This window comes from Arvicanthis niloticus, chromosome 5 (assembly GCF_011762505.2).
Source record: "Arvicanthis niloticus isolate mArvNil1 chromosome 5, mArvNil1.pat.X, whole genome shotgun sequence".
NCBI lineage: Eukaryota > Metazoa > Chordata > Mammalia > Rodentia > Muridae > Arvicanthis > Arvicanthis niloticus.
Window position 1 is genome coordinate 103,268,886 of NC_047662.1, and position 27,746 is coordinate 103,296,631.

Genomic DNA, 27,746 nt, shown 5'->3' on the forward strand with positions numbered 1-27,746 from the left:
AGGCGGCCTATAACAGATCTACAGCACAGATATTCAGAAAGCAGAAGATCAGAAGCCCTGAGCTCCTAGACTGTGATGGGACAGCCTGTACTCTGACTCCATAAGCAATACCGCTTTGGGGAAGATACAAGGCAAAGAGGTGAGGGAGCAAGGAGACAAGGCCATGGGGGGGCTGCTGATGTTGCCTGATAAAACTGGTTCATTCCAGATAAGTATGGAAAGCTTAGGTGGCAAAGATGAACCCTAAAAAGGTTTCCTCTTGGCCCACTAAGAAAGAACTGTCGGCTCTGCTTTCTGGAGCTAAGGAGGATCCCAAGGGTGACTAACCATCTGGACTAAGGGCTCTTCTAACCGTGAACTCTGTGTAACTATTAACTGTTTCTCAGCATTGCACAAGCGGCTGGCACAGGGAGCTTGATCGGCCAGTGCCCTGTGCCCCAGTCCGGCTGCAACTGCCAGTGCACCAAGACAGTGCAAAGTTCACTGTCCAGGTGGAGCTTATGGGAACAAAGTCTATGATGCAACAACAGGTTCTTCTTCTATTTCTTTCTTTCTCAGGCAGAGCCAGATTCTAAGTGTTAGCAGACATCCTGCTTCCTCTGCTTTCCTCTACGTATTTTCTGTGCTAAGTACAAAGGAAAGGTTGTTGGACACTATGAATTTCTACTTCAAATACTTTGTATTGGATGCTACTAGTTGCACAGGAATTTTCTGGGCCAATCAGTGTCTGCATCTGTAAAGCGGCTGGAGCCAGACGCACGCACCTGCTCCTAACATCACGGAAGGATTGCTGGTGTTTGTGCAGCTAGTGATGGCGGCGATTACCACAGAGCCGTGAGCAAGAGTGAATTCACTGTTATTATAGACGAATGTCTTGTGGTCATTGTGATGGTCTGGAGCAACTTGAAAACCTTTAAATCCTTGCTGTGGAAGAGAAGGTTGAAGATATTACATGTAGTAAGAAAGAAATAGGACACACACAGTCTGCTATAAAGAGACAAAACCTCTCACTTTGGAAGAATTTGGTAGCAATTTTAAGTGCCAACTGTTAACAGAACAAATACTTCTGTGAGTGAACTTTGAAACAGCCCAGAAAATTTCAACTTCTCTTTATTCTTTTTAAATATTCACAAAGGCAGTTGTGAGTCCTGAATCTTGCTCAGCAATGAAGTTAATAGCAATTGCTTTCTCCTCTCCTCAAGATGATTAAATCTACACACAGTTCTAAGTTAGCCTGCAAAGAACCCTAAATCATTATTAGTGTGCAGTTCAGTGGGTATGGCCTGAGACTACTGATTGTAACCACGTGGAAATTTGGAGATAATGGTATTAATTAATATTACTTTCAATTACTCTGATCAGTAATGTAAGGCACAGCTGAACATCTGGTATAATGCTGATGCCTTGTAGATAAAATCCATCCAAACCTCTCGTTTGGGAGACACCCACTGAGAGCAGGTGTCATGCTGGGAGCTTTGTGGGGTAACAGAACAATTATGATGCAAATCTTACACTCAAAGGCACAGGCCAGTAAGGGAAATCACACATGCAACACTCTAAATTAAAGAATATGGGACCTCACCCAATGGGCTTCGGCTAAGTGCCATGAAGTTTCAACTGAGGAAAGATGACTTCCTGCTAGGAGATGCTTGGGGCCATGCTACAGAGAAGGGTATCTGAGCAGAACTTTATGGATCGAACAGAATAGGATACCAGGGGATGGAGCAGAGACATGCACACACAGAGCGGTCAGAGCAAGAAGTCCAGAGACCTAAAGAGTATGTGTGAATAGGGCCAACAACACTGAAGAAAATGGGTTTTCATGTGAAAAGGATAAATGCATAAACGGGTTGTGCATATAGATAGGCAGGCATGTGATGCAGGGAAGCTGCTGGTCCCATAGCTAATGGGGGAACCATGAAAGCGTTTAGGATAGAGAAGAAACGACCCTGGCACCAGGCTTCAGGAAAATTCCTACCAAGGCGTTGTGAAACCCTAAGACACAGGCAGAGTCCGGAGGCCCTACCTTAGCTCCAAGGCAGCTTTCAAAGTCCTTTTTCATCTCAGACACAGCAACTTTGTCCTGAGGTCTTTTTGGTCCACTGCAGCATGGCACAACTGTTTTCAGATCTAACTCCACAACCTGTTCGCCCAAGCCAAAAGCAATTATAGACTTCATAAAGAAACAGCTCAACCACACCAAAGACCTTAGAACACCCCAACAATAAACAACCAAGTAAACAAGCAGCCATGTTCCAAAACTAGGGAGCCAGCAATCCTCCAGCCGTGTGGAAGATTAATTTCCCAATACTGAGATGGGTACAGGAGTAGCATGGGCTGGCAGGACTCTTTGCAGCCTTAGACAGGGTGGACATAGGTTACCTGCTCTCTTCTACTCCCTACGCTGTAGAGTAGCTCACACATGGCTTTCAGGTTGAGATAGGCTTTCTACTGAGGGATGTACCCACAATCCATCACAGCAGAAAGTAGTCTGACAACCCAATGAGTACTTTTTCCCCTTATACATGAAAACTGGGACCCCCAAGTCTGGTTTACTTTCTAATCGTGGCTGCTTGGAAAACTATGGATTCAGTTTTCAAGCAAATCACTGGATAAGCAGAACCACTGATATGGTTGTGCATTTAGTTCTTTCCAGGACTGTAACAATGATGGCCTTGGCCTTTAAATAGCTCAGCAATCTCAATAAAGTCTGCCAAGAAGAGGTTATCAGTCAGTAGGTGGGGGAGGTTAGGTCACAGAGGTTAGGTCAGCAGGCATATTAAGAAGTCACTGTGGTGTGTTTATGTCCTTAATCTTCTCATTTTTCACCCTTTGCCACCCTGTTCTGTCCCTTATAATAAAAACACAGAAACTAATTTCCCACAGTTGAACCATCCCTGAAAAAACAAAGACCACTGCAACTGGGACCTCAGAAAGAAGAAACGCGCTGGCTGGTAGCTCTCTCATACCTGAGTGAAGTCTGGGTCTTGAGAGGAGTCATTGAAATCTCGAAACATGCCTACAGCCTGAAGATACTTTTGAATGTGCTTGACTTTGTCTTCCTCACGACCTAAATGGCATTAGTAACAGATAAGCATGTTACTGTTTCCTGGTGAAAGGCTACAAGCTGAAAGCCTGTCTGCAGGCCCCTGTGAACACACACCAATGCTGCTGCCATCGGCCTCCAGGCTGCTTCTCATCAGCACCGGCTGTGCTCCTACCCACGTGACATGGACAGACTAGATCCCGGCTCCACTTACAGGACTCCACTTGACAGTTCCTCATCAGGAGGCTCCTCAGCGGGAGCCCACTACCCAGCTCCACCCACGCATCTGCCCTCAACTTGCCACAGACCCTCTTAACATTCCTTTGTTGAAACAATTACCAACGACCTCATACCTCTGGCTCACAAGCACTTCGTGTGCCTGGCACTGTGCACTAAGGGCTTCAAATGAATTACTTCAAACTCTCATCCCATGAAACAAGAACTATTATTATTATTCTCATTTACTGATGAGGAAATGCTAGCTCAGGAAAATTATTAGGTAAGTTCTCTAAGGAACACAGCTAGGACAAGGCAGAACCAAGAATCTGAATTTACATCTCACATCATATCACCAGGAATAGAAGCTTGAACCCGCTGGTGTTCTGAGTAAGCCAGCCACGGCCTTTGATTCTCGATCTGCTCCTTGCCAGCCTTGGTTAATTACACGGCTCTGATTCTAGGCTTCCCCTCCTATTATTTAAGCAAGTAATCCATCAGTCTACCCTACCAGTGTATGAAGGGGGTACCCTAAAGGCACCCCAGGGACAACAGTTACCATCACTAAGATCTCTTGTGTCAATACAAACAGATCAGTTGAAAGCCAGCACACACATCTGGGTTCTGGGGCACCAGAGAACGCTCTTTCTTGGCCATCATAGTTCTACTGCACACCTCCTTAAATCCAACAACATATTCTGTCTCCACAGAGAGGGAGAGTAAGTCTAATATAAGAGCATGGTATGGGCAGAGGCGGAAGGCAGGGCTGTCATTCCCAGCGTCTCTGCCTTCAGCCCTTTACTTACCTGTCTGCACCAGGTACGCGATGCTGACTTTGTCAACTGGGAAGAAGGCTGCCGTCGCACCATACTCTGGGCACATGTTAGCAATCGTAGCTCGGTCAGCAATGGACAGCTGGGCCACTCCTGGCCCGAAAAACTCCACAAATTTGCCCACAACCCCAACTTGTCGGAGGTGCTATACAGTGGAGACAATAGGAAAGTGTGAGGCTTGACAGCATGTGTTTAAAACACAGAACTACTTTTTTGCAACGCTCTCTAAAAGCAACAAGGCATATAGAACTGGATCCCAGAATAGCAAAGGGTCATCAACTGAGGGATGGGTGACACTGTAGTTAGGAGCACTATACCAACGTTAACCTTAGTTTTGAGAAGGCCATTGTGGTGTGACATTAGGGGAGCTGGGAAGAAGCAGCAGGGACTCTACTCATTTCCCATCAACCCTCCTGTAAATCTGAGATTGTAGCAAATTTATTCTTATATTTTAAAAAGAAAGAAAAAAATGACAAAAAAAAAAAAATGTGATTAACACCAAGGTAAAGTGTTCTAAATGAAAAAAACATCAGAATTTAATCCCAGTCCTTGGGAGGCAGAGGCAGGTGGATTTCTGAGTTCGAGGCCAGCCTGGTCTACAGAGTGAGTTCCAGGACAGCCAGGGCTACATAGAGAAACCCTGTCTCGAAAACCAAAAAAAAAAAAAAAAAAAAAAAAAAAAGAAAAAAAAAGAAAGAAAGAAAGAAAAAGAAAAACATCAGAATGAAGAACAGGATTTGGGTAAATGATTTGTTTTTATGCACATAAAGCCCTGTTTTACCATACATCCCACAGACTGCCCATCTCCTGTCTTCCCAGGAAGCCAGCTTCACAGACAGCTGAGACTGCACAGAAAGCCCTTTGGTTACATACATTTTAACACACTTTTGGGTGTGTTATTCTATTTTTGAAAAAAATTGTGACAATTTGTGGTGTTCCAATAAATCCAATTCTATAGTCTATAAAGATTAAGTTAAAGAAAATCTTTTGGCTTTTTCAGCACAGGGTCTATACAAATGGTTTCTATACTATATGACTAAGAAAAAAAAAGTGTTTAAAATAAAGACCATGAAACCACCTTACTTCTTATACAATCACAGTATTTAAGTAATTTGTTTTTAAAGACATAGTGCACAATACTTACTACCACAAGTCATGTTCCATGGAAAAATTCTGTGGATCCTTTTTGTAAAGTGAATAAAAAAAAAGTGTGTGTGTGTGTGTGGGGGGGGTGTTCCTGCAAGAGTTTAAGAAAAAGCCCTAATACTTTCCAACTAGTAGATACATCTGTTACAATAAAGTAACTTAAAATCCAGGTGGGACTAGAGAAACAGCTCAGTGGACGGAACTAAATCCCAAAGGCTATCTCTCCTCTGTACTCCATATATGCCTTGGCTTGTCTCATATACACAGGGAGGTAAAAAAGGTAAGAAAACTCAAAAAAGATCCGTGTACAAAGAATTGTAGCAAAAGTGTAAAAAAAGTGTGGGGATAATTTTCAACCTCAACACAGTGATTATGTCTGGGAAGGAGAAGGTCTTCTGAACCATAAATACATGCTAATTATAAAGTCGCATTAATTCATTAAAAATATTAAAATTCATTTGCTCAGAAGCAAATCTGGCAGGACCTTATCACATCTTTAAATCTTGGGTACAGGAGCCTAGTGTAGTGGCACACACCTTAATCCCAGCACTTGAGAGGCAGAGGCAGGCAGATCTCTCTGAGTCTGAGGACAGCCTGGTCTACAAAGAGTTCCAGGACAGCCAGGGATTGGAAAAAAAATCTCAATGGCAGGAATATGAACATGATTTTAATTTCCCCATACTTTGTCACAATTTTTAAAATTAAGTAAAAGAATAAAGATAACATCTAAATTTAACCACAAAAATCACTTTCTTTTTTTTTTTTTTTTAGAATCACTTTCATCTCATTTTATTTTAATATGTATTAACGTATTGTATCCTAGCCTCTCTGTAGCACAGACTTCATTGTGTTTAATCCCTGTTTGTCACTGGCTTTCTAAGGTATGGAAGAGGCAACACACACACACACACACACACACACACACACACACACACACATCATTACCTTGGTAATGGTGAGCACAATGTCTGTGGATGTTACCAGAGGGTGAGGATTCCCCATCAGCCTATAGCCAATCACCTGGGGAAGCACCATGCTGATGGGCTGACCCAGCATGACAGCTTCTGCTTCAATACCACCTACACCTGCAGTGAACAGCACAACAGAATAATGCTTTTATAGTCCTCGCTGTCCCTCAGCCACAGAGTCAAGAAGCCCAGCCAGCACGTTTACCTGGCATAGAGCTGCATTTCCCTAAGGAACACTCATTTTTCTCTGTTTCCTCTACAGAGTGTGCCTTCTCCCAGGACCTGTACCAAAAATCTCTTCAATGGCACACTTAATAGAGAGTTGATTTAAGAGGCACCATCGTTAACAAATGCCTAGTTGATTTTCACTTATACAAATGTCCTTAAACTTAATTCAGTTTATTTTTCCAAGTAGAAAGTGAATGTCACTTCTAGGCACTGAAAATACAGCAGTAAGTAGAGCAGACAAAGCACCTTCCTCTGTGACCATGTAAATACAGATAGTGAACGAGATGCATGCCCTAGATGACCATGCAAACACAGGCAGTGAGCGAGATGCATGCTCTAGACAACCATGCAAACACAGGCAGTGAGCGAGATGCATGCTCTAGACAACCATGCAAACATAGGCAGTGAGTGAGATGCATGCTCTAGACGACCATGCAAACCATGAAAACACAGGCAGTGAGCGAGATGCATGCTCTAGACAACCATGCAAACACAGGCAGTGAGCGAGATGCATGCTCTAGACAACCATGCAAACATAGGCAGTGAGTGAGATGCATGCTCTAGACGACCATGCAAACCATGAAAACACAGGCAGTGAGCAAGATGCATGCTCTAGACAACCATGCAAACATAGGCAGTGAGCGAGATGCATGCTCTAGACGACCATGCAAACACAGGCAGTGAGCGAGATGCATGCCCTAGATGACCATGCAAACATAGGCAGTGAGCGAGCTGCACGCTCTAGAAGAGTGAACATGATAGGAATGTGGGAGAAGACTCACCCCAACCAAGAACTCCCAGACCGTCAATCATGGTGGTGTGAGAATCTGTGCCCACGAGGCTGTCTGGGTAGTAACATCCATCCTGATCAAACACTACTCTTGCCAAATACTCCAGATTCACCTGGTGAATGATTCCTGAGCCAGGAGGAATAATCCTCATGTTGCAAAAGGCCTGGGAACCCCACTAGGATTGAATAACAGGAAGAACACTGAAAACATTTCCACTTGGCCTACACACCTCTCCTCAATGTCCCACTACCACGGAAAACCAAGCAGAGAAGCTGAGCTCTGGTCCATACCTTCAAAAATTCAAATCGCTCTCGATTTCTTTCAAACTCTAGGTCTTGATTCTTCTGTAAACTGTCTGCCCTGTCAGAAAGAAAAAACTAGCTGTAAAAACGGCAAGGCTTTGCAAGTTACCCATACAACCTGCTGGTGATGAATCAGTGAGACAGCATCTGCAGGTCTGAAGGCTGGTATACATCCCTCTCACCCGCTGAAAACTGAGGCAAGCTGCAAACGCATGTTACAAATGACCTGGTTCAAGTGACTCCTCCAAAGCCCTGAAGCACAGTGGAAAACCATGGGCTGAATTCCACGGAAAGTTAAGTGCCATGTCTGACGCTAGGGACAAACTCAAGACATGTATGACAAGAGCAGCAGAGATGCACAGGGAACCCTTGCTTCTGCACCTGGTCCTCCTCCCTCTGCTGAGCCACATGTGGGTCTGTGCTAATGTGTTCGCGCTGGAGAAGGTAAACAGCGATGGCAAGGTCCACTGCGATCAGAACCTCCTGTCTTTCAGACTGGGGTTTTTGTAGAGGGTATCTCTCCATGGACAACTGTAAACCCCAGATCACATGCAGAGGCTTACTCAAGGTCACAGTCACAACTCTGCATGTTTAGCACACAAAAGGAGCTCACTGTATATGGACTATGAGTTAACACTAAGCAGCTAATACCTAAGTCAAGCTCCACTCATTAGATAATCACTATTGACATTACTGGGAAACAGCTACTATTCTAACTGCTTGATTAATTTTCTCATCGAATTTCTAAAATGATATTTTGAGTTGGGGACTACTAATGTATGCATTTTCAAGTGAGGAGAATGAGATAGACAGAAGTTACAGCTGCCCGGTGCTGCACAGCTAGACGTTGGTGAGATCTAGCATCTGGATTGGTGTCGGCATCCTTACCCCGACCCCACGCTGTCTCTTGCGTCTCACTGTGTCATCATCACAACCCGCAGAAGCAGCCGTGGAGGCACAGGCACAGGGAAGCTGGATGAGTTGTCACGGTCAGACGACCAGTCAATCATGAGCTGTCATCTGAATCCCAGTTTGACTGTTCCCCAGTCTCCACTTTACCCTCAGCCCTTCCTTTCACTAACAACATAGCTACTGAGAATGCAGAGGCTGCATTTATTTTCCCTGCTCGGTAGGCTCAGGGCCTGTCAGGAGCCAAACAAGGAGGAAGTGCTATTACTAATTCTAGACATGGACCACTGGATGTCACAGGCATATGCAGAGAGGGCATGAACTGAGACCAGCAAAGCTTTTAGAAAGGAGGAACCGCCATCAATCCAGGCAGAAAGATAAGGGAGGCAGCCAGGGAACACTAGACAGACACTCTTGGGAAGAAGATGTGAACTAGCGTTCCCTAAAAAAGCCTCCCTGGTGTTGGCACTGACTGGCTGAGTAGAACCATTTGGTTGCACAGAGTTGGAATGCTGCAGACCCAGGGCTAAAGCTGTCTCAGGCCATCATCAGTTCTCTCAACAGCTATGCATCGCCCACCTCTGCTTCTGACCTAACATTCTATCTAGTGAAGCCGTTGGGATGTTTTAAGTTATTAACAGACCACGAGCTTCTACTACTGGAAAAGCTAAGCATGTGAGACAGCATCTATGATCATCACCATCAGAGTTCACTGCTCTCTGAAACCTGCCTGTCTGCTGTCCCTGCCCACGTATATGGCAAATGTCCTGGCTCATGAAGGAGTTTATGTAACCACTACCACAGTGTAGCACGCCATTCGGGGGCGACCCACGTCCATACTCCTAGGCCATGGGAACTCATACTTGGTTCAGAATAAATATCATATTCCCTTTGAAGTTAGAGAGCTGTGTTTTTATAGATAAAAACACCCAGCATGGATTACCTCTCAAAACCACATTTAGTGAATATACTGACCTTGTCCCCATACTGTGGCATCAATATTCTAATAAAATTAATCTCTGAGAGACATTACAGCAGGGGTCTATAAACTCTAGCTCCAGGGCTGAATTCAGCTCAATATTGTAGAAGCTTCATCCCCAAAGATTGATTTTGTTTTAAAGATTGGGGATGGGTTATATGACTGAGATAACATGCAGCTATCAAAGTCTGAAATATTTACTTCTGAACTTTGTAGAAAAAAAAGTATTGATCCTACTGAGAAACTGAATGCCTGAGTGTTTACATGTTAGAGAAAAAGAAAGAAAGACATGGAGAAAGGAGGGGTCCAGCTGGAGCAGAACAAAGCAGGACTCCAGTGAAGGCACCTACATATGCAGATCATTTGGACACATGCGCCATTCCTCAGCTTCACCATCTCCCCGCTCCTCCTGAGGCCTCCAGCCCTCTGGCTCCTGCCTGTCTCTCCCTGCCCTGGTGTATGTGCATCAGGAGGAAACCCTAATACCCTGCCTTCCTTCCTATATCTTTGTCCTCCATCTGTCCACAGCTCATCAGTGATCTCCTCTCCGTCTGTCTAGTGCCTATGACTACCAAAGCATTTATCATGAACATCACCCCAGCTAGCTTCTCAGCCCAGTCGACTCACTTCCGTATCACCACTGAGTCTCCTACATTATTATCAGCTTGCCATATTCTAATACATTGTAAATCCTTTGTTTCAAAAAGCCAATTCTTCAGCCTGACCTGAACCTTGCTTATCCAGACCCTTCATAGTCTCCAGTCCAACTCTCAAAGTCACCACATGGCAGCTCTCTTATGATTCGGTACGCCATCTTCTCTTAGGATGATGTTTTGACACTTCTCCCCCTTGGTCTGGGTGTTTCGGGATTCTGACTGAGTGGCCACCTGGAAAGCCCTCTGGCTTCCAAGTCAGAATTATTTGCTCCTTGGGGGTGACCACACTTAGTAATTGCATTGTAGTCATACATTAAACTTTCTCTTTGAAAGTTACTAGCTTATTGAATAATATGGGTACAACACAGGTCTCTTAAACTTATTTTGAAAAAAACAGCAGAGAAGGGATTCCAAACGTTATTTCTACCAGTACAGGTGCGACTGTGACTCATTGCGTGGCTGTGGCCTCTCTCCTGTGACATGTGAGCACTCCTGGACTCTAGTCACCACTCTTTGCTTCCTTAACGTCCAGCATCAGGAGGACGCTGCAGCTGAAGCATGGAATGAAGAGAATGCTTGCCCTAGAACATGTTGGGCAAAATGATCACAGATACCTTCACAAATGACTAAGAGCCAGAACGCTTGGGCTGTTCTAAGCTAATACCATGAAAACGAAAGCGTACCGTGCTAAGCATGGCTCAGCTTTGTTGTGGTTACCAGAATGAACCAACAGACCTAGAATTCAAAATTTTGAAATTTATTTATTTTTATTACCACTCAAAACTTTCCTAAATGAGTCCAACCTAGTGAGCTTTTCTTTTTTGAGACAGGGTCTCGTACAGACAACTGGCCTCAGCTCCTCATCCTCGTGCCTCAATGTTGAAGGTTCTAGGATTACAAATGTGTCAGCACACCTAGCTCCAATCTAGAGAACTAATGAGGCCTCTGAATATGAATGGCCTCATGAACAGAAGGGATAATAATCCCCTTAATTACATAATACAAATTCACATAGTTCCTGAGACTTTCGTGGAAGAGAGCCTAGAAACTCACAAGTAATAGTCCCAGAGAAAATAGCTTTCATATTCATGAAACCTAGTCACTAACTGTTGGGAAATTCTTGGAGGAAAACCAGGGATGCTAGTGAGACAAACACGGGACACATGACAGCAGCATACTAGTTAGCTGCACTCAGGTGCAAACGATGACGAGAGCTAAATTATACTCAAACCAAAGCGTCCCAATCACCGACAATGTGTAACCCCGACCCCCTTACCCAGCTTCCCCAGTTCTTTTCTAGAGCAGACCTGGGAATGTGCCAGCACTCATTTCCATAACAGCTGGCCCATATCACATTCAATTCTTTTAAAAAGTAAGGAAAAGATTAGGTCGCCTCCAAAACTAAAACTCAAGAAAAATAAAACAAACAAGCAAAAAAATCCCCACTAAACCCAACCCACCAACCCACCTACCCACAAACCAACCTATCTACCTACCACCATGGGGGCTGGTGACGCGGCTCAGTGAATAAAGGCATCTGCCACCAAGCTGACAAGCTAAGTTTCATCCCTGAAGTCCACATGGTGAGAGGAGAGCATTTACCCCCACACATAACATGTCCTCAGACCTACACATGCACACCACCCACACCCCGAAACAAATGCATACAAAATAAATCAACCTAAAAATTTTTTTTTTAAAAAAAATCACAATAAAAATGTTTTAAAAGTTCTAATATGTGCATGCAATTATTTTGAAATTATATGCAATATTCACCATTACATTTTATGTTTTCCTAATACCATTTCCATTATGATCGTGTAAATGAAACAGGTCCATTAAAAAAATGAAAACAGTTGATGAAAGTCAACACTTAAAGAGAAGGGAAAAAAATCAAGGAGATAGCGCAGAGGCAGGGATAGTGTGAGCACCTGGGATTTGACAGCAGCGGGGCAGACACGACATCACTGCACTCTGCTTCTAGGACCTCCACCTCTCAAGAAGGTACAAGGGAGTCAAGCTCTCAGCAGCTGCAGCCTCTAAGACAGTGGTGCACAGCCTTCCCAAAGCTGGAACCTTTTAATACAGCTTGTCTTCCTCATGCTGTGCTGACCCAACCATAAAATGATTTCACTGCTACTTCATAACTGTAATTTTGCTACTGTTATGAATCACAATGTAAATATCTGATATGCAGGACATCTGATATATCAGTAACCCTGTGAAAGGGTTGCCTGACCCTCATAGGTTAAGAACCATTGCTCTAAGGTGGAGCAGCTATGACTTTGTGGCTTTATTATCACTTGTGAGGTAGGACTTCAGAAAAATCCTTACTCAAGTAGGGTACTATTTTGTATTTTAACTTCTACTTTCCAAAACAGAACCCTAGGCAGTGCTCACATGAATGACAGGAGACCTGGGAGAGAGACAGCACTCAACAATGGTTCTGGGGCTAAGGGAAAGGTGAAAAGTCAGTCTGTCTAACATCTAAGAGTCAGTTTGGGAGACTGGCTATGTTTCTCTCCATGCTGAATTTACCTGGTTTAAATATTTAATATTAATTAGAGTGCCTTATTTTCTAATTTCCTTTGAGGATGGAACCCACTTAACATCTCCAATGGGGGACTGATTTTGTTTTCTTTCGGATCGTTTCTGGTTTTGTGGGAATATTTTTGAATGATCCGCTAAAATGATCAAATAATAGTTTCTTGTTGTAAAAATAAAGACCAGTTAAAATCTCAGAGGGGGCTGCTTAGCAGGCTGGCACCTCCTTTGATACTCACAAAGAAATGATACTGACATTGCTGTGATTACTCATACATACAGCTTCGATTCTGGCACACTCAGTTACAATGTGAGTACATCCGGAGTGCTATTCATTAATGTGACTGTGGGACACAAGCCATCCATCTTAGGGTATGCCATGATTTAATGCATTATTTCCTTTTGTGGGACATTTAGAAGGGGTCTAGGTTTTCATTTATAATAATGCTTTAATGGCTAACTACCTTAGTTAGGATTATTATCGCTATCATGTCTAACTTTGCAAAGGAACTTTCATAGCTTGGTGGTATAAACTCTGCCTTTTGGAGAAAAGAACGAATAATAGTGTTTCCTCTTACCCTTTTCCTGCCCGTCCACACCATTTTGATTCAAAGGGCGGAGGAAACTCGATTTTTCTTCTCAAGTTTAACTTTTTTCGGTGTTCTCTGGGTCCATTGTACACCATGTGCACTTCCCAGACTGTACTGCGGTACTGGAAACGCACAGTACTGTTTGCTATCTGGATGCCATCTACCCAAAGACTCATTCCCCAACTTTAACAAAGCTTTTTGAAGAATGAGACTGAAGACAGAAAGTTCACTAATATAGGTGAAAGGGAGATACCCAATCAGCTTCAGAGATTTAGTTTGTCCCCATCTCAGGGTACCTCAGTCATGTTAACTTTACTTCTCCTTTAACTTAGGGATAATTTCAAGGTCAACCACTTTAGTTATACATGTGTATTACATGCACAGCTCCATTCCAGTGAACCAGGCAACTAAAGACACCATACTCCCATGGACTTCTGACTCCACTCTCAACAGAGTCCAGCAAGATGAACATGACACAGGCTAGCTAATGAAGGATTTCTGACACATGGGAATTTAAGCTGGCTATGAAACATGGAATGGATTCTGGCAAGAGAGGATGAGGATATATCCCAAGCAGGGGAGATGAAGGGTATAACAAGTAGGCACTATGGCGAGGCCCAGGTAGCCGGAGACAGGACAGTTACTTGTGATAAAAGCAGGAATAAAGCTGCAGTGGATTCAGAGCAACCCAACTCTTCTAAAGTCAGACATGCACTTGCATTGACAATCTCTCATGAGAAAATGTACGTGTATGTTTTGAATCAGACTTCAAGCTACATTCAAGCTACCAGATGCAGACCACTTCTATCCAAAGCAAACACAAGCAATAACAGGGTTCACACAGACCGTTTCTCCCAGTATCATTCACAGGAGAGTCAATTTCCTGGCAACAATTTTAAACATATGCACCTTAAAAAATTCCTTCATATACTTGTATTTATATGTGTGTGTGTGGGCATGCATGTTCCATGGTCCTCATGTGTATGTCAGAGGATATATACACACATTAAAAACCTTTTACATTTACTTATTTGTATATGGGTTTGTGTACGCATGCATGTGCTATGGCCCTCATATGTAGGTCAGAGAATGACTCGTGGGAGTCAGTTTTCTTCTTCTCCCATGTGGGTCTCAAGGATGGAACTCAGGGCCTCAGCCTTGGCAGCAAGTACCCCAACCTACTAAGCTGTCATCAGCACAACATGTACACATACTTTTAAAAGATATATATTCTAATACTTTGCAGAAAGCAGAAACCCACGGCATTCCTTCTAAGTCTCCTCACCTTCTGTTGAAATCAACCTGGATAGAATGATCGATTACAAGGTCAGCGGGGCAGACAGGGTTTATTTTCTCTGGATTCCCTCCCAACTTCTTCACAGCATCTCGCATTGCTGCAAAATCAACCACAGCAGGCACACCCCTAAGGAAAGAAAGAAGCAAGCATGAAACAGCCGTAAATGTGAGTGACTACATTTTGCAGGTTTGCCAGTGCTAATAACTGACAAGGGACCGTCCCCTCAGAGGAGCTAACAACAAGTGACTTAGACAAGTGACACTCTGAGCATAATTCCTTTGGGAAGAAATCACACAGGAAGCAAATGGTATGAGTGAGCAGAATCTCCCTGTAGAACTCCACCATATATTAACTCAAATGCAAGGGACCGTGGGAAACCAGTATGTTTATGCTCAAGAACTCTCCTGGAGTGACTGCTTCCCAGAGCACCCCTTCAACTTTAGACCAAACTCAAAGGAGTGGCTATATATTGTGGAATAAGCCTTACCAAAGGCATGAAAGGTCTTTACAATGACAACTTCAAAACACCAAAGAAAAAAATCTGATGACCCTAAAAGATGGTCAGACTTCCATACTCATGGACTAGAAGAATCAATATTGTGAAAGTAGCTATATTACCAAATCATCTGCAGGTTCAATGTAATCCTTATCAAAATTCCAATGCTATTCTTCACAGATACAGAAAAATACAACATTAAAAGCTACTCGGGCACAGAAAAGACCCCAGGCTACCAAAGCAACCCAGGGTGTCTTAGTTTCTTTCCTCATTCCTGTGATAAATTATTATGACAAACACCATTTATTAAGGGAGAAGTGGATTACTGAACTCTTGGTACAGTCCTTCATGGGGAAGACAAAACAGGAGCTTGAAGCAGTTGATCAAGAAGAGAGCTAAGAATGCATGTTCAGCTCTCACACAGCTCTACACTCATACCGTCTGGGATCCCTCGCCTAGGGAATGGTCCTATACACAATTAAGACAGGTCTTCCTACATCAATGAATACAACCAAGATAATCCATCACAGACATTCTCAGAGACCTTTCTCCCAGGTGATTCTGTCAAGCTGACAACACTGACCACCACACTAAGCAAAAGAATACTGCTGGAGATTTCTTCATACTTGACTTAGAGGCTTCTGCACACTAAAGGAAATAGTTTATCAAGTGAAGTTGCAGCCAACACAATGGGAGATGATCTCTGCGATTGATACAGTGGGCAGAGAACTAACATCTAGAATATGTAAAGATCTCAAAAACTAAACAAGCAAACAACCCAATCAATAAAAAGACTAATAAAATGAAAAGACAGTTCCTAAAAGATAAAATATAAATGGCCAATAAATACATAAAAATGTTTAGTTCCTCACTAGCCACCAAAGAAAAGTGAATTTAATTACATTGGGAATCCATTTTATTCTAGTCAAAATGGCAGTCATTAAGAACATCATGAACACATACTGAGGACATGGACCAAAGGAAGCAGAGCACATGGAGCAGGGGCATGGACATTAGTCCATCCACACAGGCAGTCCGGACAGAGACTTCTTTAAAAAAAAAAAAAAACATAAATGGTTTTTAGATGTTCCAAATAACCTGGCCATACCACTCCTGGGTATTTACCCAAAGTCTCCAAGTCAACACATCACTGAACAGTGAACATTGGTGTTCACTGTAGCCTGTCCCAGCAGCTAAGTTACGCAACCAGCTAGGTATCTAAGAAAGAGCAGTGGATAAAAACAGTATTATGGCGCACAGAGTATGAACGATGTTAGCCCCAAAGAATTAAATTTAACCTTAAAAATTAAACCATGTGCAGCTACTGAAGATAATCTATAGAATGAACTACACCAGTCAGGAAGACAAATATGTGCTTTCTCTCATTTGTGGCTAAGTTTTACATAGACGTATAATATCTATATGTATATCACATGAAAGTAGATGTGAAGCTGTTTAGAGAGCAGTGGAGCCTATGGAGGGAAGGGAGGAGGAAGGGGGAGTAGAAGGTATGGGGACAATATACTCAATGGACATTACCTACTTACATAAAATTCCCTTATGTAACAATGTACCATATACAAGCGTTATACAAGTTTAAAAAATAGACAGAATTTAGAAAAATGGGCTATCAATCAGATTCATAGTAATTAAATCAGCTCTTCTAGTATCTTTAAAATATAAAATCTACTGATTTTCTTCCATATTAAAAAAAACATAAAGAAACCAAAGAAGAGAATAACATTGCTGCAAAATGGGAAGATTGTGTTTAAGCAACTCTGCCGTAAGAGGCAGCACAGATTTCAGGAGCAGCAGGCTCAAAAGGCTGAGTGCAGGCCAGGCCTCGTGAAGCACCTCGCCTCTCCTGAGGTCGGCACAACTTCGAGCAAGCACAGCAGCCTGCACCAGACACTCCACACAGCCTTCCTGAATGCTGTCTTCTACCCTTCCCAGTGTGATCAGTTCTGAGGATGGTACCCTGTCACTGGTGAGGTGGGGTGACTACTAGAGACATAGCAGTCTTCTCTTCTTTCAGGGGCCCCTTGCTTTCCTTTTATCTCCTGGTTTCTCAGAGACAAAGCATTTCTGTCACAGTAAAAACTTTCTTGATAGGCTGACAAGGGAGGCAGAAAGAGGTGGCAGGCTCACGTAAAGTCTTGCAGTATGACTCGGGCTGGCTTAAATGGCACTTCTATGTTCTTGTGCTGCATGACATTCCAATTCAGGATATTCTCAATGTCATTTTTCTTCACTAGAAACTCGTCACAATTCCGAACGGCTGCCTCCAGGAGAACTCTGATAGAAAATGGTAAGCGTCCTGCAGAGAAAGGTAGACAGCATTAAACCTCAAACCACAGGTAAGCGTCCTGCAGAGAAAGGTAGACAGCATTAAACCTCAAACCACAGGTAAGCATCCTGCAGAGAAAGGTAGACAGCACTAAACCTCAAACCACAGGGCACCTTTCGTTCAGAACTCTCTTGAAAGCCAATCTTTAGATAAACTTGATACATGACATTGGATTATTCTTTTAACAGGGAAAGAGGGCCAAGTGATTGACAAGTTTAAAATGTATATAAGGTGAAAACTATATACAGTGAATAGATTTAAGAGACATTCAGTAGTTGAAAATACTCAAAAACTAGACTAAAAAATTAGTTTATTTACTTATGTTAAATGGTTGCTTATTGTGAATTCCGTAAGAGAAAGAAAAGTTCCCATTATGTCATCACAGCTCATAATCAGTGCAGACTCTCACTGTGTGATATGTAGCAAGCAATATCTATTTCCATAGATACACACAATCATATTTCCTAAGAAACTAATGCTCAAAAAAATGAGAAAATGACCCTAAACATAATATAGCATGGCCACTTCATATAACAATAACTTATTTTAAAAAACTATTTTATTTACAAAATAGAAATTCTATCTTAAAATATATGAAAATGGGGCTGGAGAGATGGCTCAGTGCTTAAGAGCACTGACTGCTCTTCCAGAGGTCCTGAGTTCAATTCCCAGCAACCACATGGTGGCTCACAATCATCTGTAATGGATCCAATGCCCTTTTCTGGTGTGTCTGAAGAAAACTACAGTGTGCTCATATACATAAAATAAATAAATAAATCTTTAAGAAAGATAGAGAGAAAGAAAGACAGACAGACAGACAGACAGAAATGAAAATTACTGCTACAAACTAGACAAGACAGTAAGATGTGTATTTGGAGAAGTATGTGCATGTCTGTGTATTTAAGCTACATAAACCTACTGTCTCCTCTGATCTCTTCCAACTCTCTCCTAAAGGCTACATAGTTGTATAATCAGGTAAACAACATGAAACCAGTTGCTAACAGCAACTACATCACAGAGCGATGCACCCACCATATCTCGAGTCCTCCAGTTTATTCAAGTTGAAGAATCTCTTTGCTGGTTGGGCAGGGTCCAAGGGCTCAGCAAGGTGTGCAAACGGGTTCTTCATGATTATTGACTGTCACGTGTCTCTGAAAAACAAAATAACAGGGACAGGTTAAGGGGAGGATGAATATGATCAAAATACAGTTTATTCATATATGAAATTCTCAAAGAATTAATAACAATTAAATTTGAAAATAGAAGATAACAATTTTTATTTTGGAAGCTGAACCCTTTGTAAAAATTTGCTATACATTTACATACATAAATCATTTATTAACTTTTCAAAAATAGAAGGTGGGATGGGACTTGACTCAATACAAGAATGCTAGCCTCAACAATGTGTTTCTTATAAAGCTACCGTGTCAGAAAGCCAGCATTAGCATCTCACAACAGCAAACAGCCCAACCAAACTTATACTAATTAAATCAGCTCTTCTAGTATCTTTAAAATATAAAATCTAGTGATTCTCTTCCATATATAAAAAACATAAAGAAACCAAAGAAGAGAAGATCATCACTGCAAAATGGGAAGATTGTGTTTAAGCAACTCTGCCGTAACAGGCAGCACAGACTTCAGGAGCCCAAGTGCCTTCCCTCTTATGTCAAAATCTTCCAACATTCTTCACAAACTTCACGTAGAAAAAGCATAAATAAAAGAAGCATCTCACAGAAAATCGTGGCATTACTGACAGACCTTGAAGCTGGACTCACCTTTTAGCAGAAGCCAGGAGGCCATGCAGGTGAGTTTACACACCTCATGATCCTTCTGTCTCTGCCTCAGTAAAGCCACCACAACTGGTGAAACTGTACTGGAAGCAGGGATCCAAGAGCCTGTTTTCTGATACTGTTCTATGTGTTTCTAGTTTTTAAATTTCTGTAGCATTTTTAGTAAACTTGAATACAAGAGTTAGAAGTCTTTAATTTGCCTTGGCAGCTCATAGTAAACAGTGTGCTGACATCCGAGAATCTGCCCTCTTGTGCTGTTTCCCGCTTTTCCTTTGGGCTTCAGGTCAGGCTCCAACTCCTCACGTATGTGTGCCGGGGACAGTTACCCTACCTCAGGAAGACACTATTCCTAAGTCCACCATACATATAAAAGATGCTTTCATTTAACAACACAACTGAGAGCAAAACGCACTAAGGTAGGACTTGCCCTTCCATGAATCTATTCTCCAATATTTTTATTTACTTTTCTTTATATGTACGAATGTTTGCCTGCATGTATAAACATATGTATGCTATGTGTGTCTGCTGTCTGAGTGGATGCTTGATCCCCTGAAACTGGAGTTAAGGACAGTTGTGAGATGCCATGTAGATGCTAGGAAAGAAACCCAGGTCCTCAGCAAGAACAGCAAGTACTCTTTACCTCTAAGCCATCTATCTAGGCTCTCACTAATATGTTTAATTTAAGTATAACAATAGTATTTTCCCTGCTTCATCTCAAGGTTTATATGAGTAAATATTATTTAGATAGTTGATACATTTATATATATCAACAACCAATATGGTAGGATGCTATTATTGCACAGGACAGAATTGTTTGTGAGGATCCAAAATATGGGTGTCTATAATTATTCACAAAGGTGGTATAATTCTTCACTAATCACACAAGAGTCCCTCTTGGGACTGGTTGCCTCAGCAGGAAGGCTTGGGTTTTATGTATCCTTTACTATCATTTACATTTTAAACTATGAGCACATATAAGTTTTTAAAAAAACTAGTTGCATATTTTAAAAGAAACAGCTGTCTGTGCATCAATCCAAAGTGCAGTACAGAACTATGTGCCAACTCAAAACATCTTACATTTAAAATGACTGAAAACCTGGAGTTTTTGTGTACAGAGAGGATGCCATAAACCTAAGATTTTATAACTGAATTTACGTGACTTGGCACAAGTAAAACACAGGTGTGCTAATAGTGTACAAGATTAGCTTTAGGAATACACACACACACACACACACACACACACACACACACACACGGAACATACAGTATATGAAGTGTAAACAAATGAATTTCATATTGAGACTTCATTTCATCCCTGAGAGATATAATTGTGCACATGCAAATATTTCAAAAATAAAAAATAATCTGAAAGAATACTTGACACAGGTCTGACTATGTAGCCCTGGCTGGCCTGTCACTCACCATGTAGCCAATGGTAACTCTGCACTTATGCCAGCAACTCTCTTATGTCCCTGTGTGTAGGATTACACCAAGTGCCACTCTGCCCAGGTATAATGTAAAAACTGAAACACTTCTGGTCTAAAGCATTTTATGAATGAGTACTCAGCCTGGACTAGGTAGTCTTGGGGAGAAGCAGTGCCACCAGTACTCCCAGACACCCTGGTTTTTTTTTTTTTTTTTTTTTTTTTTTTAATTTTATGTATGAGTACACTGTCACTGTCTTCAGACACACCAGAAGAGGGCATCTGATCCCATTACAGATGGTTGTGAGCCACCATGTGGTTGCTGGGAATTGAACTCAGGACCTCTGGAAGAGCAGACAGGGCTCTTAAATGCTGAGCCATCTCTTCAGCCCCCAGATACCCTATCATATATTGGATTTCTGTTGTTGTGACAAAACATTGACCAAAAACAATTTTTGCCGGGGGAGAAGTGTATTTCATCTTACAACTCTGGAGTCAGGATCCATCATTGATGGAGGTTAGGGAAGGAATCCGAAGGAAAGGCTGATGCAGAGGCACAAACGAACACTGCTTACTGGCTTGCTCCCCATGGACTGCTCAGCTGGCTCTTTTATACAGCCCAGGACCCCGGCCCACAGATGGCATCACCTACAGCAGACTGAACCCCCCCATCAAGTATTAATCAGGAAAATGCCCAGAGATGTGCCTACAGGCCAGTCTGATAGAGGCATTTTCTTATTGTGTGTCCCTCTTCCCAGATGTGGTGGTCTGAATGAGAATGTCCTCCAGAGGCTTAGATGCTTGAATACTTGCTCCACAGTTGGTGGCACTGTTTTAGGAAGTTGGCCTTGCTGGAGTAAGTATGTTACGGACTGGGGTGGGGGTGGGGGGTGGGGGAGCTTTGAGATTTAAAAGTCACAGGCCATTCTCAGCCCTTCCCCAACCCCAACTCGCTTCCTGCTTGTGGCTCAAGATGTAAGCTTCCAGATCCAGCTGCCACATCTGTGCTGTCACCATGGACTCTTATCCCTCTGGAGCCTGAAGCCCAAGTAAACTCTTTTTCAGTAAGTTGCCCTGGTCATGGTGCTTTATCACAGCAAGAGAAAAGTAACTAAAGTAACATACTAATTAACTCTAGTGTATGTCAAGCTGACAAAAAGCTAACCAGCACATACCAAGGTACCTGCACATAAAGAGGAGACTGCACTGGACAGTGACTTACGTTTTTATTGTTGTTTGTTTGTTGCTTGTTTTTGACAGGGTCTCAATGTGTACCTCTTGATGCCTGGAACTTGGTATGCGATAAGACTAGCTTTGAACCCATGGACATACTTGCCTCCAAAGAGCTGGAGTTAAAGGAGACATGCACCACCATGTATTATGGTTTTCTTTTTTTAAAGTGAGGGTGCACAAGGAAAAGCATCACACAAATGCAAGAGACTTGTTAATGTGCCTTAGTAAGTGGGGAACCAACCAAGTCTATATAAACCATCAATACTCTTCAATAAGAAACATCAAAACTTGTCTCCTTAAGTAGTTTGTAAATCTTTGGGCTCATGAAATTGAGATTCATTAATCTGAAGAAGGCATCTATTTATAAACGCCACATTGCTACATCTTTTGGATTTGCCACCCACGCTTTAGGCCCCAGGCTCAAATTTTTCACCCATATAATAACAACTGCAACTCTAAACCTGTTGTTTTTCCTGCCTAGGAAAAAAAAAAAAAAAGATTGACTGGAGAGCATCTGCAGTCAGAGGAAGTGTGGGAAATGCTCAAAGGACTGAGCAAACCTGCCACTCACTTCTTCAGATACTCTGAATTGTTTCTATCTCCATATCATGTCCCAAAGGTGCTAGGCCCTCAGCCAACCAAAAATGTGCAAGTGAATCAATTGCTCTGTATCTACTGCTATTCAGTGCGGGCCAATCAGCTGATTTCCTTAGCACTGCTCTTAGATGCCCTGGGTGTAACACCAGTCCTCATTTGACTCCAGCTACTCCCACTAGCCTGCAGAGCCAGCTCCTATCTTAGGATGGATGCAGTGCCCAATAAGGCTCCTGCAGAAACTGGCTTGTATGAAGACTTCTTACTGCCTCCCTCTTCCTTAGGAAGTTGGTAACTCTAACAGTATTGTGGCCACAAAGCAACCTCTACTTGTAGATGTTAGAGGACAAAGGAAGCACTTCCTACTCACTGAGCAGAAGTAGGCACCAAGCTGAGAACCCGAGCTTCTCAAATAGTCTGTATGGGATCATGTAACTGTACATGGGGTTGGGTAGGAACAATTTAATGCAACTACTAAAAATCAACTCAAAATCAAATGGGTAATGATCCTGAGATGGTTCTGGGAATGTTCACCCATAATGCTCCAAGCGACGTCTCTGCATCCTTGCCTCTGAATACACATGTGCACACAGTACTGCATGTCACCACAGCATACAACCCCAACCAATGTGCCCAGCACCTCAGCTCAGATTCAAGACTACTGTATATTATGGTCTGCAGTCAAAGTTTTCTGTTCTTATAGAGTGATTTAATTATGGAAAACAAAAGCTTTTAACGTTTCTTACTATCATTCTTGTAAATGCCAAATTAGTGTATCTTTGAGTTGTGCTGTATTAAAATGTTTGTTTTTTTTTTAAAAGTGCAATTTGATTGCACTTTTCATTAAAAAAAAATCATTAAGTAGATCTTGGACTAGGATTTTAATAGAGTTTCTATCAGTTTCTGAAATGTCCCGAAGTGTGCATTTGCTATTTTGTACTGTATATTCATCTGAGGCAGCATTCTCGGCATTGATGGTTATAAAATCTGGTTACCAATCAGCTCCAACCCTACAGTATCAAATATTCAGCCAGGATTTAATTCTTCATATAAAACAAGCACATTCATCCCATTAGTGAGTAAACTTGCTTTTTCCTTAAGAGATACTAAAATCGTATGTGTGAATATATACTGTAATTAACACATATCACACACTTATACACATACATTTCCTTATATTTATTTCAGTAAATACTTGGAGTCTATGCCTTTTCTATACCTATACCCAAGGTCATGCAAAAATCCCTCAAGCAAAAGGGGATGAGGAGGGAGAGGTGAGTAAGGCAGCCCTTGTGCTGTCTTCTGCAGTCCCGGTGAGAACTCTACCAATGCAGTGCACATCGGCAGTCCTACTTCAAGTTTGTAGAACAGCAGCTCCGAGGGATACTACACTGTATCTATCCTAGGAAGAGACAGAGTGAGGTTTGAACCCTGGTTGTTCCCATTGCTCCACTCCTGCTGTGGACGTAGTGCTGGCCCAACCAGGCTACCCACTTGCCCCTAGCTGAAGATAGCTACCAGAAATCTCCAAGGACCAGCTCAGCATCGCATGGCAGAATAATTCTTTCCTCTAGCACCTCTCCTGAGTCATGCCTTATCACATTCCCTACACATCTTTACTGAGCCACAGGTCAAAAACAATAGTAGCTGTGCTACAGCAACTAAAAACTGGTTTTGCCTGGAAGTTGGAAAATAATTCCTCTTCATAAATCTGGAGGATTCAAGACTCTAAGGGCACTCCAAGGCTCCACCCACATTATCACTCTTGGTGCAAACCTCCATACAGGAGGTCCCAGTGATTTGGTAATTCCACCAGAAATCCCCAAATGACCACATTTCAATGAGGAAGTGAGGGGAAAGACCTTTGGCTTGGGAATAGGTCCAGATCTAGCACAGACCCTAGGCATGGTCAATGCCTTCTAGGTCAGCTCCTTCCCCTGGTCAAACTCTAACCCATTACTAACCCTCAAGTACTGCCATAGTCCCCAAAACTCCAAAACTACCTCAAGGGCTGCAGCTTTGTCCAGGAAGCCCACCAATTGACTAGGGGCCCCTACCTACTTTTAAGTAAACACAGGCTCCAGCTTTCCTCTCTGTCTGTGCTTTCTCCCCTATGGTTTTGCTCTGGCCTCTTTCCTCTGTTTTACCTATCTCATCTGCATATAAGAACACGGTAAGACAGGAATGGGCCCAGAGAGTGAACTGGATTTGGGGACGAGGCCAGCACATTATTCTGGTTTCTTCTGTGGGTAAGTGGGAAGAGTCAGCATGCATGGCAGTATGTTTTAGGCGTCTGCCTTTTCTGTTTCACAGAATGCAATGATATTGGAGGCAGGAGGAAAAGCAAACAAGTAAAAAGGACAAGAAAAAATAAGAAAGACTGGGCAACTCCTAAAGAGCGAAGCTAAAGCGGTCATTCAGAGCCTGCCCTCCTTGGAGGCTTAGCTGAACACCTGGGGCTCTGGAACACTCACCTCTGGCCACTCAGTCAGTGAAAGCATAAGAGTTCTTCCACAGGAGGATTTTAATAAAGGGATGACTTCATCCTTCTGTGGGAAACCCTTCTGTACCTACCTCCTGGGAGGAAAGTTAATTAATTATTTGGTAAGATAGTGGCTCAAAGGTAACCTGCTCTGAAGTGATAGCTACATGCACTGCACGTCAGGAGTCTCACACTGCACTGCACAGGAGAGAGCAGGGTACAAAATCACAAAATAAAGAAACAAATGCCTAAGTATCAGGCACAAATATCCTAACCTGAGGTAGTCACATAAAGGCGAAGCCATGCAGATAAGGAGTTCTGAGTTCTCCATGGTCTTGCTGGTAACTGCCCTGTGGCCTCCATGTGGGATGCCTGTGGGATCTGGAGCCTTCACTCGTGTGTATCCAGCACCACGTTAACATGCATCACACCTAGGCTCACCCTGACCTGGGCTGTTTGCCACTGAATATCACCAAACAATGTTGCACCTTTGTACACAAGAGTTTAGAGGCCCCTAATCCACGTAATAAACCATCGGCTGACAGTTCCTAGAAGCAGGACTGCTAGGTGAAAGGATTTTACATCTCTGCTTTCCCCCAAGCACCCTGGAAAGGTTCTATTAATGTTCTTTCTTGCCAGCGGTGAACAGACCGCAAGATAATTTGTTCTTACATTTTGCCAAGTTTGGAGATAAAAAGCAATCTTTATATTTCCTTAACAGCTAATAAAGTTAAATATTTCTGATTTGTCTGTTAGATATGTGAACTACTTCATTTGTAAACTGCTTGTCTGCCAGTAAGGTCAAACTGGGTGACAGACAAACTGAGATGGCCTTTGGTGACCAAATGTTCTCATCTCCAAGGAATGTAAGTGAGATATTAATATTGATAAGAGTCAGTGCTGTAAGCCCAGAGGGAATGGGACAGCCCCTGCTCTGTGCCTGAATTTGAGACTCAGACTCTAGATTCCCCCTTACATAAACAAAGCTCTAAAGAGTGTTGCACAACTAGCTCTGCGCTTGCACAATTGAGAGCCTCACTGCCTACAACACCAGGAAAAGAGGCTCACTGGTTTAACTGGGAGCACAGCTCCCATCTAGGCCAAGGTGCTTTGCTATGTGTGGCCCCAGACTAAGTTCCATATCCAAGCTGCAATCTTACAAGAGGGTTGCAACAGAAAGACTGAGTGCTGCTTATGAATGGATGCCAAACCATCACCCTTGCTTGAAAGGCATGTTGAGCCATATTCTAAGTAGCACCAGGACCAAAGGGTGCATGCTGGTTTTGTCCACCAGACATATTTGTTTGGAGCAATGATCAGGGTAAACAAAACAAAACAAACAAACAAACAGGCTGCATCTTCTTGATTGGACTTCAGCCTACAGTTTTACTAGGCTTATGTCACACCTCATGTCAGAACTGAATCCTGTCAAGCTGCCTTATGTTAGAGTCCCTACGGACAACACTACCCTTGCACCCTCAGAAGAGGAAGCAGAGGATCCTGCACAACGGAGCCCCATTGGTAGTGGGCTGAGTGCACAGTTTGGGGCTTTTGGTTTTTGTCTGGGGGCAGCTTCTTGGGAACTGTATGTTCTGTACAAGCCTGACAGGGCAGGGATCACCACAGCACACTCCCAGGACAGCTCACTTGGGACACGAAGAGATAACAAGCACAGATTACAGATTAATAGTCTAGGTGGCGACAGGGAGAGGTTTCCTTTGCATTCCTTGCTGTGTGGTCTCCTTTCTTCATGGTCCGTTCTGAACATATACCGCCTGAATGTTCACAGCTCTCAACTCCAAAGTCAGTCGTCACGTTTAGGGTTTACTTCAGTTCACTGGAAAGACAGCTATGCCATGCTCCATTTCTTCTATTTAAAGAGAAATTAATTGGTCCTATTCCCACTGACTGGTGTGTAAACACTATGCTACTTATAAACAAGCTTTTTGTATAAAAAAAAGCAAGGATGTCTATGTAAGCATAAACTCCGAGGTTAGATGTCTCCAAGAAGGCAGAATTACCACAGCTTGTCCCCAGTGCTAGGAAGGCCTTGGTGTCCGTGTGCTGTGGGTGCATGTGAGAAATGGATTTTCTCAGAAACAGGGTAACTCTGATCCTTCCAGTTACTTATAAAAGTGATTTTGAGCGAATGAAAACCTCTTAACTTATAACTAAAAGCTCGGGTCTTGTGTGTGGCATTTGTAACTAAATGACTTACTGGAGAAGCCAGTACAATTATTTTGGGAGAGACTAGAAGTCCATGGTGGCACAGCCAAGGCCTTGGCTGAAGCAGTGGCTCTGTGTCAGTCAGCTCTGGGACAGGACAGCTGGCCCAGTGGTTAGGTAGTAGTGCTGCCTGTTCTTCCAGAGGACCTGACTTTGATTCCCAGAACCCATGTCTCGAAATCACATCTAACTCCAGCTCAGATGATCTGATGCCTGCTTCTGGCCTCTGCAGGCATTACATCCACATTTGCATGTGTGCGCACACACACACACATACACCTTTAAAAAAAATTAAAGGTGGTGTATACCCAGACCTTGGGAGGCAGAAGAAGGTGGATCTATGAGTTCAAGACTAGTCTAATCCACATAGTGAGTTCCCGGACAGCCAGAGCTACATAGTGAGGCCCTGTCACAAAAGAACCAAACCAAACAAAAAGAAAAACAAAACAAAAACAAAAACAAAAAAAGAAAGAAAAACCAAAACAAAAAAACCAAAACAAACAAAACAAACTGAAACAATGAAGCAGTCACCAGCTCTGGCAGCACCTCTTTCTGGAGCACCGAGTACACGGGGGCTAAGCTAAGCGTCCGTCGGAGAGCCTGCGCCTGGCTGTCTCTTCTTGGTACGTTTGGATGTTATTTATTGGTC

The 27,746-nt window shown here is 42.8% G+C and overlaps 1 protein-coding gene across 2 annotated transcripts in view; it reads right to left on the bottom strand.

The window, feature by feature from the left end:
• The window catches only part of Aco1 (aconitase 1), a 55,056-nt gene that overhangs the window by 16,785 nt on the left and 10,525 nt on the right, over positions 1 to 27,746 (bottom strand). For both annotated transcript variants that reach the window (XM_076935172.1, XM_034503026.2), the window contains exons 2-11: positions 18,381 to 18,499; positions 17,150 to 17,318; positions 14,494 to 14,631; positions 7,519 to 7,588; positions 7,220 to 7,403; positions 6,187 to 6,326; positions 4,069 to 4,240; positions 2,970 to 3,070; positions 2,027 to 2,143; positions 765 to 924 (exon numbers count right to left, since the gene is read on the bottom strand). In XM_076935172.1, the coding sequence (XP_076791287.1) occupies positions 765 to 924; positions 2,027 to 2,143; positions 2,970 to 3,070; positions 4,069 to 4,240; positions 6,187 to 6,326; positions 7,220 to 7,403; positions 7,519 to 7,588; positions 14,494 to 14,631; positions 17,150 to 17,318; positions 18,381 to 18,477 (1,348 nt within the window). In that variant the 5' untranslated portion in view covers positions 18,478 to 18,499. The remainder of the gene's footprint in view (positions 1 to 764; positions 925 to 2,026; positions 2,144 to 2,969; positions 3,071 to 4,068; positions 4,241 to 6,186; positions 6,327 to 7,219; positions 7,404 to 7,518; positions 7,589 to 14,493; positions 14,632 to 17,149; positions 17,319 to 18,380; positions 18,500 to 27,746) is intronic.